At 41.5% G+C, this 12,500-nt stretch overlaps 1 protein-coding gene across 1 annotated transcript in view; it reads right to left on the bottom strand.

Annotated features, from left to right (window-relative positions):
* LOC122252973 (ATP-binding cassette sub-family C member 3) overlaps positions 1-12,500 on the bottom strand; it is a 12,872-nt gene that overhangs the window by 364 nt on the left and 8 nt on the right. Inside the window, exons 1-28 of the mRNA XM_086534104.1 lie at positions 12,341-12,500; positions 11,778-11,915; positions 11,317-11,442; positions 10,650-10,822; positions 10,252-10,440; positions 9,818-9,995; positions 9,411-9,579; positions 9,017-9,168; positions 8,653-8,790; positions 8,279-8,425; positions 7,880-7,964; positions 7,420-7,622; positions 6,864-7,040; positions 6,532-6,699; positions 6,178-6,358; positions 5,896-5,974; positions 5,613-5,763; positions 5,149-5,235; positions 4,873-5,020; positions 4,424-4,644; positions 4,033-4,213; positions 3,396-3,504; positions 2,647-2,773; positions 2,031-2,120; positions 1,496-1,648; positions 972-1,130; positions 663-829; positions 132-326 (exon numbers count right to left, since the gene is read on the bottom strand). The exon at positions 12,341-12,500 is cut by the window's right edge and continues 8 nt beyond it. Of these exons, the coding sequence (XP_086390230.1) occupies positions 132-326; positions 663-829; positions 972-1,130; positions 1,496-1,648; positions 2,031-2,120; positions 2,647-2,773; positions 3,396-3,504; positions 4,033-4,213; positions 4,424-4,644; positions 4,873-5,020; positions 5,149-5,235; positions 5,613-5,763; positions 5,896-5,974; positions 6,178-6,358; positions 6,532-6,699; positions 6,864-7,040; positions 7,420-7,622; positions 7,880-7,964; positions 8,279-8,425; positions 8,653-8,790; positions 9,017-9,168; positions 9,411-9,579; positions 9,818-9,995; positions 10,252-10,440; positions 10,650-10,822; positions 11,317-11,442; positions 11,778-11,915; positions 12,341-12,493 (4,244 nt within the window). The 5' untranslated portion in view covers positions 12,494-12,500. The remainder of the gene's footprint in view (positions 1-131; positions 327-662; positions 830-971; positions 1,131-1,495; positions 1,649-2,030; positions 2,121-2,646; positions 2,774-3,395; positions 3,505-4,032; positions 4,214-4,423; positions 4,645-4,872; positions 5,021-5,148; positions 5,236-5,612; positions 5,764-5,895; positions 5,975-6,177; positions 6,359-6,531; positions 6,700-6,863; positions 7,041-7,419; positions 7,623-7,879; positions 7,965-8,278; positions 8,426-8,652; positions 8,791-9,016; positions 9,169-9,410; positions 9,580-9,817; positions 9,996-10,251; positions 10,441-10,649; positions 10,823-11,316; positions 11,443-11,777; positions 11,916-12,340) is intronic.

Raw genomic sequence — 12,500 nt, 5'->3', positions numbered from 1 at the left:
AAGAAATGCTTAAAAATATATAGAAGAAACACATATATCAGGGCATGTAAAAACAAATATATGGAGATAACTCAGAGCAATTCTTATTTAATAAGGAGAACTTCACAACCAAAACCACCGCTATGCCACACCTGTCACTATCCATAATGGTGTTGAGGCGATGCGCGATGGTGAGGACCGTGCAGTGGGCGAACTGTGACCTGATGGTGGCTTGGATCAGGTCGTCGGTCTCCAGGTCAACAGCAGCTGTGGCCTCGTCTAGAACTAGTATTCGGGATTTCCTCAGGAGAGCGCGGGCAAGACACACCAGTTGCCTTTGGCCGACGCTGCGAGAACATTAGGTGAGGCATTACGAATCTGATTTGCAGTGTGTTTTAAATAGGATTGATATTCGGGATTAATAATCTAATAGCATGCGATAGTAAGATCGTATGTTGGGAATTTGCATATTTGGCTAGTCGTGAGGTACACTGTTTCGTACAGTATCTAACAATATATATTTTTTTCCATAAATATAAATAGCGAGTTTGACAACTATACTTACGTACATTTTTGTTCTGTGATAAACTACCAACCTCTATCGCTAAAACAATCCACTTGACAGGACACTAATTCGATCTCCACACCTATCGCCCACTTTCGTAAACTGATCCTGAACTCACCTGATATTAGCCCCGCCTTCGTCCACCACATGGCTCAGTCCCAGGGGCTGCTCTCGCACGTAGTCGGCGAGGTGCGCTAGTTCCAGAGCGTTCCAGAGGTCGGCGTCTGAACAAGCGCCGAGCGGGTCCAGGTTGATGCGCAGTGTCCCGCTGAAGAGCACCGGGTCCTTGGTGGGACGGAGAGCACAGGCATAAAGTTTTTTTTTTATCTGCGTTTCAAATTTGTTGGAAATGGCATATCTGAGTTTACGAGAAGGTAGTCGGTTAGTGAACAGTGAATGTAAGTATGAATCTAGTAAGATAGCGTACTTGGGGAAGGATACTGATTCGGCCTCTAAGGTCGTGGAGGCCAACGCTTGCGATGTTGACCTTGTCGATGTCGATCTCTCCGCCGGCGCCCTCTATCAGCCGGAACAGCGCTAAGGTCAGGGAGGATTTGCCCGCTCCCGTCCGCCCGACGATGCCCACCTGCAAGGAGGCAGAGAAGTCCTTATCGCGGTTCGGAACGGGGCAGGTGGTGACATGCGAAGCTCTCTTTTTATCTATGTATTTACTTATTGGCAAATAAGATTATTATTATCAGTTGAAGTAGTAGTATTTCATTATCATTTTCATCATCATTATTGTTACTTATTCCTATCATCATTATTATTAAAATTATCATTATTATCATACCCATCATTATTGTTATCAATAACATTATATTTCAATATGAAACTATCATCTATATCAATATTTATACTTCTCACCGAAGGTCTCCCTTCTTACCTATCCCTCCGCCCCCCCCCCCCTCTTCCTTCACCTAATCACCCCCTCTCTTCCCCTCCCCTCACCTTCTCCGCCGGCTCGAAGGAGCACGTGATGCCCTTGAGGATGAGGTCGAGGTCAGGTCTGTATCGCATCTGGAAATTCCTGAAGGAGACGCGACCTTCCTGGGGCCAAGCGGCGAGGACGCCTTCAGAGGTCCACGCTGCTTCTTGTTCTCTCTGGAAGGAATTGTTTCCAAGGTGTCAGGTTGAACTTCGTCTTTGTTTTCATTCTTATTCTCTTTGACTGAGGATTTGATTCAAAGTCTGTTTGTTGAACTGATATTTTAGTCATTTATTCATTTTAAGGAATGGGAAATGAAAAGAATGCGGTTAAATATGCAATTGTGTGTGTGTGTGTGTATACATCAAAAATGCACATTTTAGTGTATGTGTGCAATAGATATTATCATAACCCGATTAGTAGCAAACATTACAATTCTTAATAATGATGATATCCGTGGAAGCACATTCACAACGCCTCTTAGATGTGACTTCTTTCTCGTAAGGAGATCTGCATAAGCAAAGACACAAGAGACAAATAGCAGTTTGATTAACTTACCTCCAAATAGTCGTTGATTCTTTCGACGGACACAATATTCGCCTCCATATCAGCTGTGACGCGGACCAGGAATTCGAGCACGCCGGTTACCTGAGAAGTTGAGATGTGGCATTTAGTCTCTCTCTCTCTCTCTCTCTCTCATAATGCTCTCCAGTCAGCCCTATTCTCTCTCTCTTGACCTCTCTCTCTGATATGTCCTCTATATTTATCAGATATATTACGTAAACACAAAGACTGTAATAGATAAAATTAGAGTGATATACATGCACTATATTATGTATATAGCTTATTGACACACAGTGATATCACACCAACAATGTATGTCACAGAATATAATACGAACTCTAGATATCATTTAATATTATATATATTCATGTATATACAATATATATATATGAATAAACATATCAAATCAAATCTCTCTCTCTCTCTCTCTCTCTCTCTCCATTCAGTCTCTCTCTCTCTCTCTCTCTTTCATTCTTTCTCTTATCTTTTTTTTTCTCTCTCTAATCTTTTAAATAATTCAAAACTAATCCTTTGAATAATACAATACATAGACACACACACACGCACAACCACACCCACAGACACGCCCAATCCCAAACGCTCCACTTACACTGAGGGCGTAGGACAAGGCGAGGCCCACGAGACTGGCGCCCACGTGTCCCCTTCCGACCACGCCCACTAGCGCCGTCGCGAAGGTGATCAGGTGCCCTATGATCTCTAGGTTCCCTTGCGCCCATCTGGAGGGAAGGATTAAGGTAATTATTACGAAGGAAGTTGGGTTTGATGTTGTTGGAGTAAAGAGGTTGTTTTTCTTTAGTGATTATGTATGGTTTAAGTGTAAGATGATTCTTTTTATATTGTTTATGTATGGCCTAATTGTAAGATTTTTTTATTGTTTATATATGGATTAATATTTCTTAGTGTCCGTGTATGGCCTAATTGCATGGTTGAGTTTTCTTTGAGGTTATAAAGGATTTACTTGAAGATTATTTATACTGTGAAAAAATGGAACATAAGTCAAGAAGCGAAATGCGTACGACAATATGATGAAGTGATGAATGATGACGTCAGACTTTTGTAATGAAATTAATGCTACTTGTAGCAATTTGTTGACCTTTGAGAATCATATTAACCTTCCAATCATAACGAGAAAATAAAGCATTATTCCCCAGCCCTTCCCATTCCCCTACAAAATAAAGAGAAAGGCGGGAAAATAAAGCACAATCTCTCCAAAATAAAAGTATTCATTTGTTCAACCCTATTCTCGCATTAACATTTGCTTCATAGCGGGAAAGTAAAGCATTATCATCCCCCCACCCCGCTCAAAAAGTAAAAATGTTTGGGCTCGTAGTAGCATACCTGTTGACAGCGTAATTGGTGTACACAGATTCCAAAGAGAAATCAATCTTACGAAGCGATTCCTCGTAGAACTCTTGCTGCTTTTTAAACGCTCGGATTATGGACACTCCTGAGGGACAAAATGTTGATAAATAGCTTAGTGAATATAAAAGACATCATGTCAACATCAGACGTAAAGCATGGTGAATATAAAAACATCAACATGTTGATAAATGGCTTAGTGAATATAAAAGACATCATGTCAACATCAGACGTATAGCTTGGTGAATATAAAAACATCATGTTATTGAAAGACATATCTCTAAAGAGGAAATTATTGAACAGCGAGGAGAGTGACCAATATGATCAGAAAACCTGTTAGTCTGGAAGCCTGAATATCTGGCCGATGTCTCAAAATCAGCACTCATGCCACTTACTCCACGTCAGCAGAGTGTGTATATATATATCAAAATGCCCCTCGTTTTACCAAGTCACCATGACAACAATAACTCATAAAGTCAATCCGTATAGAACAACAATATCGAACTGTGATCTACTTTGCGTTACTCGTTACTCGTACAAGTGTCTTTGTGAGTAAGCAAGTTTACATTCACAAGCTCCTCTATGTGTTCTCTCTCGCGGTGTGAGCTCCTCTTACCTTGGAGAGTCTCGCTGAAGTGAGAGTAGACGGGAGATCTCGAGACAGACTCGATGCGCTTGAGCTGCCTGGACGAGGCGATGTAGAACATCTGAACCAAGTAGTACAGGACCATGATCGGCGCCACGAAGAAGCCAGCCGCTGGGAGGGCGGCGATTATCATGACTATTGTTGCAACGACCTGGAAGCAAATGATATCCATCTATCTATCTATCTATCTATCTATCTATATATATATATATATATATATATATATATATATATATATATATATAAGACAGAGAGAGAGAGAGAGAGAGAGAGAGAGAGAGAGAGACAGAGAGAGAGAGATAGAGAGACAGAGAGAGAGAGAGAGCGAGAGACAGAGAGAGAGAGAGCAAATAATACATACCTGTACGAAACGGTCGAAGGAGGTGCAGACAATATCCGGCAGATTGATGTCCAAGATGCTGATTTCCTTGCTGAACCTGTTGATGATCCTCCCGCTGGGGTTGGTGTCGAAGAAGCTCATCGGGAGACGCACCACGCTCTGCAGGAGGCGCTGGTGGAGGACCCGCGACGCCCTCAGGCAGCCCTGCATCAACGACAGCGTCCCCAGGAACAGGAACAGGGCTGAGGAAATCGCACGGAAATTAAATGTGCAGAATTTAGGACAAAAGTCATCGCTGGCAGTATCATTATTTTGCTTATCTGTGACACATACACCGTAATCAGACTGACCTTTCAAAATACATTCATACCTGACCGTAATGTACTATGTATATGTTCATGTATTTACACATGTAACACACACACACACACGCACGCACTAAAACTTCGGACGAGGGTGCAGGAGCTCACCTTGCGCGACTCCGAAGGCCCCGTAGCCAAGCAAGAACACTTCTCGAGTGACAACGAAGTTCCTCGTAGTAGCGTTAGCGTCGCCAGATTCGCCGGCACTTGAGAAGGAATATTTGGATAGCCACACATTGCTGCTCACTAAACTAGTCTGGAACCAAAGGGCGAAGAAACGTTATTAAAAATGATGTTTTACTATGATGGCAACAGTACTACATTAGCCACCAGCAACATTTTGATATGTTTTGCATGATTTGAATGTAGTGAATATATGCTAACCTGTCCAAGAACTATGAAGACCAAAGGAACCACAGCGTAAAGGAGACCCATGGATTTTCCATATGTTAGGTATACGTGTCGAGATACCTGCGCAAAAAAGAATTTTGTTTTATTAAATCCTATTATTTGTTTTGCTAAAGGGGGAAAAAACAAAGACTTATATGTACCTACCATATATAATATAAATATATATGTATGTATATATAGATATATATATATATATATATATATTTATGTGTGTGTGTGTGTATGTATGTGTGTATGTATGTGTGTATGTGTGTGTGTGTGTGTGTATGTCTGTGTGTGTGTGTGTATGTGTGTGTGTCTGTAAGAGTAGTTTTTCATTAATATTTACTATTTCATTATCTATTACTTTACAGTATATACAAATTTCCATGCAAATTTAAGGAGATACTTGATTTAGGTCTACCATATATGGTTATACACATGCTACATTATCTCACCTTTCCTGTTTCGGATTTTTCCTCCTGAACCAACTTTTGTTTTGTGGTCGTTTTGCCTGCAGCGTCCGCCATACTCCGTAGCTTTTCTTTCTCGTCTTCCTTATCCTCCTTTTCATTATTATTGTTCTTTGCAGAAAGCAACGACAACCACCTATCATGTAAATTGATATGAGAAGATTCCAGTACACTTACATTTTCGGCTTAAAATGTTCTGTTTCTTTATTTTTTTCAGATATTAAACGAAGTTATATTAGTTGAACGTTAATTAAATATTCCCATTTACCTTTCGTTATCAACAGAAGACTTGTGGGACTCTGATGACACCTGGTGATAATAGGGACCAGGACTGGACAGCTTCAGCTCTGCCGGAGAAGAGAAATTCATAAAATGTCTTCCCTATAACTTTTAGGAAATTTATTGGGTGGCGATTGTTACCAGGGGAAGCGCGTGTTGTAAGAATTCATAGTCTACGATTAAAGAAAATACACCTATGAATATATGTGTGTATGTCTTCTACTTTCTTTCTATACCTCTCCCATTCTCGTTTCTTCCCTCACTCTCTTACCACTTTCTGTATCTTCTTCTGCATCTTCATTCTGGTGCCGTTGAACAAAATTGGCGAAATCTCCCTGTTTGGCTACGAGTTCGTTGTAAGAGCCTTTCTCCACCATCTGTCCATCTTTTAGCACAATGACCTCGTCCACCCGAGGTAGAAAGGTCACAGCATGAGTCACGAGAAGACGGGTCTGTGTATAAGCAGGATAAAGTTATCTAGTCAGTGACTAAAGGTTTGCCTATAGATTTTAGAATAGCTGTAAATGTGACATTCAGTAGTAAATTCCCCATATGGTATTAGATAAAAGAACTTCATATGGTATTCCTAGTGAAAAACAATGTACCATACCCTATGTTCACATACCTTGTTCTTTAGAATACCCTTGGATCCAATGACGTTATCGAAAATGAATCGACCAACGTGGGCGTCGACAGAACTCAAAGGATCGTCAAACAAGAAGATATCAGCAGCACTGTAGACAGCACGAGCCAAGGATACGCGCTGCTTCTGGCCTCCACTAAGGTTGATCCCCTAATCACAACAATATTAGATTTATTATTCAATAGTCATTTGTTTTTTTCGAGTTAAAGAACCATAGATATCCCAAAGTGACAGGGATTTTAAAGACATAAATCATACGATGTAAGTGACAAGAACATCAGGAAACAAACATCGAGTGAAAGAACGTATCTAACCTTTTCTCCAACCTCTGTCATGTCACCTCCAGGCAACATGTCAAGGTCTTGCTGGAGGGCACAGGCTGTAACCACTTGCCGGTACCTTTTCTCATCGAAAGGCTGGCTCCAGATGATGTTGTCCCTCAAGGTGGCATTCTGGAGCCATGCCTGTTGGGACACATATGCCACAGAACCCTGCAGATAATAACTTTGGTTAACATCTACACATTACGAGAATACACAGAATGGGTTAAATCTTAGCTGTCTTGAAACAATAAACATAGCAATTACTTTTTTCTAAAGTTTGTTTATATTTAACATATCTGGATTGTCATTTGCTTGCCTGCTTCTTTTTAAAGACCCTTTGAGAGTTACAGAATAATTATGGAATCAGTTTTACTAAAGTTGTAATCACTTTGAAATTTATAAACCTATACCTAATCTGAGTGTACTAGTCAAAAATATTTGTTCAATGTTTACATGAATACTAAGATTTATCCTTTAGAAAAGTTCAGAGCTTTTGAAATGGCCGATTTGAGTAGTAATAGATGGAAATGATATGTATGAAGCTTACATTGACAACAACTTTGCCCTCCATCTTCCTCATTTCCCCAAGAAGTGCTGAGATGAGAGAGCTCTTGCCAGCACCCACGCATCCCACCACTGCCACCAGTTTTCCATGACCAACTTCCAGATTGATGTCGTTCAGCTCCCAGGAGGCCTGGCCTTCGTCGCCTGCCCAGGTGAATTTACCCCCTCGGATGACAACGGCATTTACTATAAAGGAGAGCACCTTTATGAGAAACTTGGTGGGTTGAATAAAAAGGTTATGTGTGTTCTGCAAGCATCTTCATAAATATGAGGAAAATACTTTTACTCGCAATTCAGCTTTCTTGCAAGTGGTAATAGGAATGTAAACTAAATTAGATATACAGACATTGAAATATCTGGACAACCTGTAATAAAACATAGCAGGATAAGGTGGCATATCTCATTCAGCAGAGTGATGAGCATGAAGTAGAAAATGCCCTTACCTTCAGAATGATCTTGACATACAGCTGTTGGATCCAGTTCTTCAGCATGGATGAACTTCTCAATTCGCTTAAATGCCACAATTGCCTTCAGAAAATAGGAAAATGTTAACAATAAGCAATAAGGGTATTTAATGTTGTTAAGTCTAACTATTATAGGGGAAATTGAGCAAAACCTGTTTGGCTTTAATAACAAAGCAGTCAATAAGTCTCAATCTATTTTGGCTGTAATAATATTCCATGTGTGGACCCTCAGCACACTCAACATGGTCTGGGAGGGAGTTTATTTGATTTTTTTTACGGAAAAAAATGAGGGAGCCAAACAGGAGCATCGGTTGTAAACAAACAGAGGCTGAAATTCCCACCCGTTCCCTGTTGAATGTTCAGTCACGCGCACCATACCTGGATCACGTCAGAGATGATGATGGGCAGCCGACAGATTGGCAGCTTCATAATATTGAACAAAGATACAGACACGAAGGCTTTCTCTACGTCGAGAATGTTCTCTGGAGACGCTAACAAATATGTAGTAAAGGTAGCCAAGGCGACCTGGGAGGGAAAGGAATTATTACTATAACCACATTGTAAGGCTATCTGCTTTTGTTTGCATGGGCAAGTAATGGAGTGGTCACATCAAGAGCTTTAATGATTAAAATTTATATAATAAGGAGTAGCTAACTGTTGAAACTTTGTTATATGGCAAACCTGAACACACACAAGGTCCATTTAGACTATTTAGATGATTTTATATCAGTAACAAACTGAGAATAACTTACAGTGTATGGCGACGTGCCAGATAAGAAGGAATTGAGGGCTCTGCAGAAAGCCACCTTCTGGAGAAGATTCATCTCTTTTTTCCTAATTTTGTCTACCATACTAGAGAAAGCTCCTTCCCAGGCGTATAATTTCAATACCTAGAGAGTCGTTAGAAATAAAGCACATATTAAAAACGATTAAGAACACGATAAATAAGCGCAATCATACCATCTCATGTCACAAATATTTAAAAGTATTTTAAGACAATTTCACTGTGCGTCCCTCTCGTGAATAAACCTATACTTATACTACTATCAGGATTTTTTTCCAACTAGCCAAGGCTGTTCGTACATCACCGTATAATAAAAGCCAACGCTCCCTCACCTTAATTCCGCTGACGATCTCGTTCATAATCTTCACCCGTCGATCCCTGAACTCCATGTTGGCTTGTTGGAGAACCTTGATCCTATTGGCCAGGAAGCTGGTCAGTGGCACGAGCAGCGCCAGTACCGTCACTCCGGCCAGCACACTCGCTCCTGGTTTTGCGAGAATGGTGGTCAGACTCGAACTAATTAAGGAAATAACTCAAATGGGAATGAAGTGCAATATATAGAGAGAAAAAAAGAAAGATATTGCAGTCTAGCGAAGAGGATTTCTGTTGGTTATTAGGTTATATTTCACAGACTGTGATTCGTGGGATAAATATTCATATATACAACGACAATAACAATCAGTTTTTTTAAAATGATCGCAAATCGATGCAAGAAGACAACCTTACCAAGTTCTTGCCAAAGAAAGATGATGGAGAAGACGATTATCACAGGCGAGATGAGGAGGCTGCAAATCGGCCCGAAAACCCGACCCACGACCTGCGCATCGACGGACATCAGGTTGACGATCTCGCCGAGGCTCGCGTTGCGCCGAGCGGTTCCCGAGAGGGAGAGAGCCTGTTGCCAAGGAGCGGAGAGGAGGACAAGGAGGAGGTGTAATTAGTTGAAACCCAAAGTAAGAAAAAAAAACAAAAACACTGGACGTCAGAAGGACCGAAGTAAGAATGAATAATTGTAAAGTGGAAGAAAATTACCCAAATTGTGACAATCCAAACAATCCAATAACTCAACTCGGCAATGCAACTTTGACGGTCTCTAACGATAAAACGATCGAAAGGGATTTATCCTCATTCACCTTGCGATAGACAGCAGTCATGAGGACCGACTTGACCCTCGTCGATAGAACTGACATCCTGAAGCTGTAAATGTTCTTGAGGAGCGAACTTGCAGAACAAGACAGGAAGAGCGAGACCGCGTAGAGGTATCCGTGCCACACAGGCTCTTCGTCTTCCTCCGTGAACTTGATTATCAGACTGAGGAAGGAATGAGGAAGGAAAGGTTTTTAGAAACATGAGGACCTACGGGGGGATGGGGGGATGGTGGATTGGCAATCGCTGAAGCTGTTGGGGCTTTTATAATAGTTGTACTAAAAAAAAAAACTTTTTTGCGCCATTGCGAATGTGTGTGTGTGTGTATAATAATAATACTAATTATAATAATAATAATAATAATGATAAATGAACACGTCCAGAGCAACACCTTAAGACCCGACTCCACGTCCCGACTGACCTGAGGAGCCTCGGGGTGAGGAAGCGCAGGCCCTCAGACACAGAGTAGAGGCCGAGCGAGCCGAAGAAGGCGGCCCTCGCCAGCCTCCAGATGCAGGCCAAGATGGAGACTTTGTTGCCGGGGGTCGTGACTCGTTCGTAGCGGGCCTTTCGCTGCGTCTTGTATTCTGGGAGGTTGGGTCTTTTGCCTCTGAAATTTTCGGATGTTGATCACTTGTGTGTGTTTGTGGTTTTTCTTATTTGTCTTTGTAAATGTTGATGGGTGTGGGGGTATAGAATACAGAAATACATTAACACACATAATCACACACACACACACACACACACACACACACATATACATACGCACACAAACACACACACACACACACACACACACACACACACCACTCCCTATACCTGTTGACAGCGTCGTCCCACTGAACCGCGAGCGTCGAGGCGGAGTTCCGAGGTTCGATGTCCCACAGGTCATCCGAGGTCAAGGGGCGTCTCCAGCCGCGCCAGACGAGGGGCGTCGCCCACCAGAAGAAGAGGCGGCTGGAGAGAGACGCCCGTAGCAGCGGAGACGGCTTCTGAAGGGAGAGACGCCACAGGAATGACAAAATAGCGAACCTCTGGTGGGAAGTTATGGTATGAGAAACATGGAACTTATTAATGTCACGAGAAACAAGGACGAAAACTTGTGGCATGTGAAACGAAGGCCTTGTTTCGGTTAGGAAGGGTCGAGACTTTGGTATAAGCAGGATGGAATTTAATTTATCAATGCTGGATTCTACCATCTGTTTAAATTGAGTTTTGAGTAATATTTCTGAAAGGACATATTTGGAAAGGGGATTAAGGGTCTTTATTATAGAAAGGATATATTGAGAAAGAAATATTCTTATTAAGACATATTCAAATCTCTGTTTTGGGAAAGAAAGGATCTTATTTTACAAAGGGCCCCTACTTTACGAAGAAAAATTCAAGCCAGGAATGAGAAACAAGCGCCCTTTTATTAATAAGAAAAAAAAAGTTCTGGTATAGTGTAACAAGGGCCCTCGTTTTAGTCCGTCCATTTAGTCCTTACCATCGAGGCGTCGAGTTCCTTCCTGGCGGAGGGAGCGTCCTTGAAGCAGCTGACCAGGAACAGGGCAACGTTGCACAGGAACTGGACGACGAAGGTGACAGCGACCGCGTAAGGAACACCCTGGATCTGGGAATAGGAAGGGTATGGAATGCGAATGAAAATAGAGGATTATCAAATAATAGGTTCGATTATTATCATCTATAAGTATTATGGAAGCAATGACGTGTACACATAAATAGAATGAAACGCAGCCACAGTAACAACGAAATAAAGCTGGTGACTTTTCGAATCCTTTTTAGTTTTAATCTGTTTTGATCTCTTCGTCTGGAACAGAACCTGAGAAGGCTTCGGAATGTCACGATTTTCATTTCGTTCTCACTGTGTTTGTTTTATTTTGTTTGTTGTATATATCATAGTTACAGTCAGATTGCCACTATACTGATGGAAAAATAGTGACTCACCCTTCCATTTGATCCGTTGAAGAAGGCAAAGATTTGAGGGAGGTTGCAAATCAACGAGAACAGCCAATACAGCAAAAGGATCTCGCTGTTCTGTTCACTTTTCCGCCTCCCCATCAATATCAGGACCATACACAGGATCTATCAAGAAATACATCAAATGAAATAGTTAATCATTTACAGTTTTTACTAATGAAAGCGACCTCGCACTTCCTTTAAAGACTCTTTTGAAACTGACAATTAAGACAGAGGATATAAATGAATCCATTACAATGCTGAGGGGATTAGACTGCCTGGTAAAAGCAATTAGATACAAATGATGTTTTTTTTCAATAATCGTATGGTAATTATGTGTGATGTGTGAGTGTGTGCATGCGTTTGTGTGTGTTTGTGTGTTTCGTGTGCATTTGCGTGTGATATGTACGTGTGTGTTTGTGTGTGTGTGTGTGTATGTGTGTGTCTGTATGTTGTGTGTGTGTGTGTGTGTGTGTGTGTGTGTGTGTGTGTACATGTGTGCGTGCATGTGTATATATGACAATTTTTCTTGAGACAATAAAACTCCTCACATAAGTTGCCAAGAGAACAGCTCCGGCGATGAACTCCGCAGGTGGAACCCTCTCTTCACCAGCTGCCGCCGCCCAAGCCAGCTGGATGACCGCCGTTGCAAGCATGATCGCCGTGAAAAACTGCAAGCATACGTACATTGAAGTGAAAAGCATACACTTG

The sequence above is a fragment of the Penaeus japonicus genome, unplaced genomic scaffold, assembly GCF_977035675.1.
Source record: "Penaeus japonicus unplaced genomic scaffold, GWHDUDI00000001_assembly GWHDUDI00000040, whole genome shotgun sequence".
Classification (NCBI taxonomy): domain Eukaryota; kingdom Metazoa; phylum Arthropoda; class Malacostraca; order Decapoda; family Penaeidae; genus Penaeus; species Penaeus japonicus.
The sequence above is the reverse complement of the archived record's forward strand: the minus strand, read 5'-3'. Positions and strand labels throughout refer to the sequence as shown.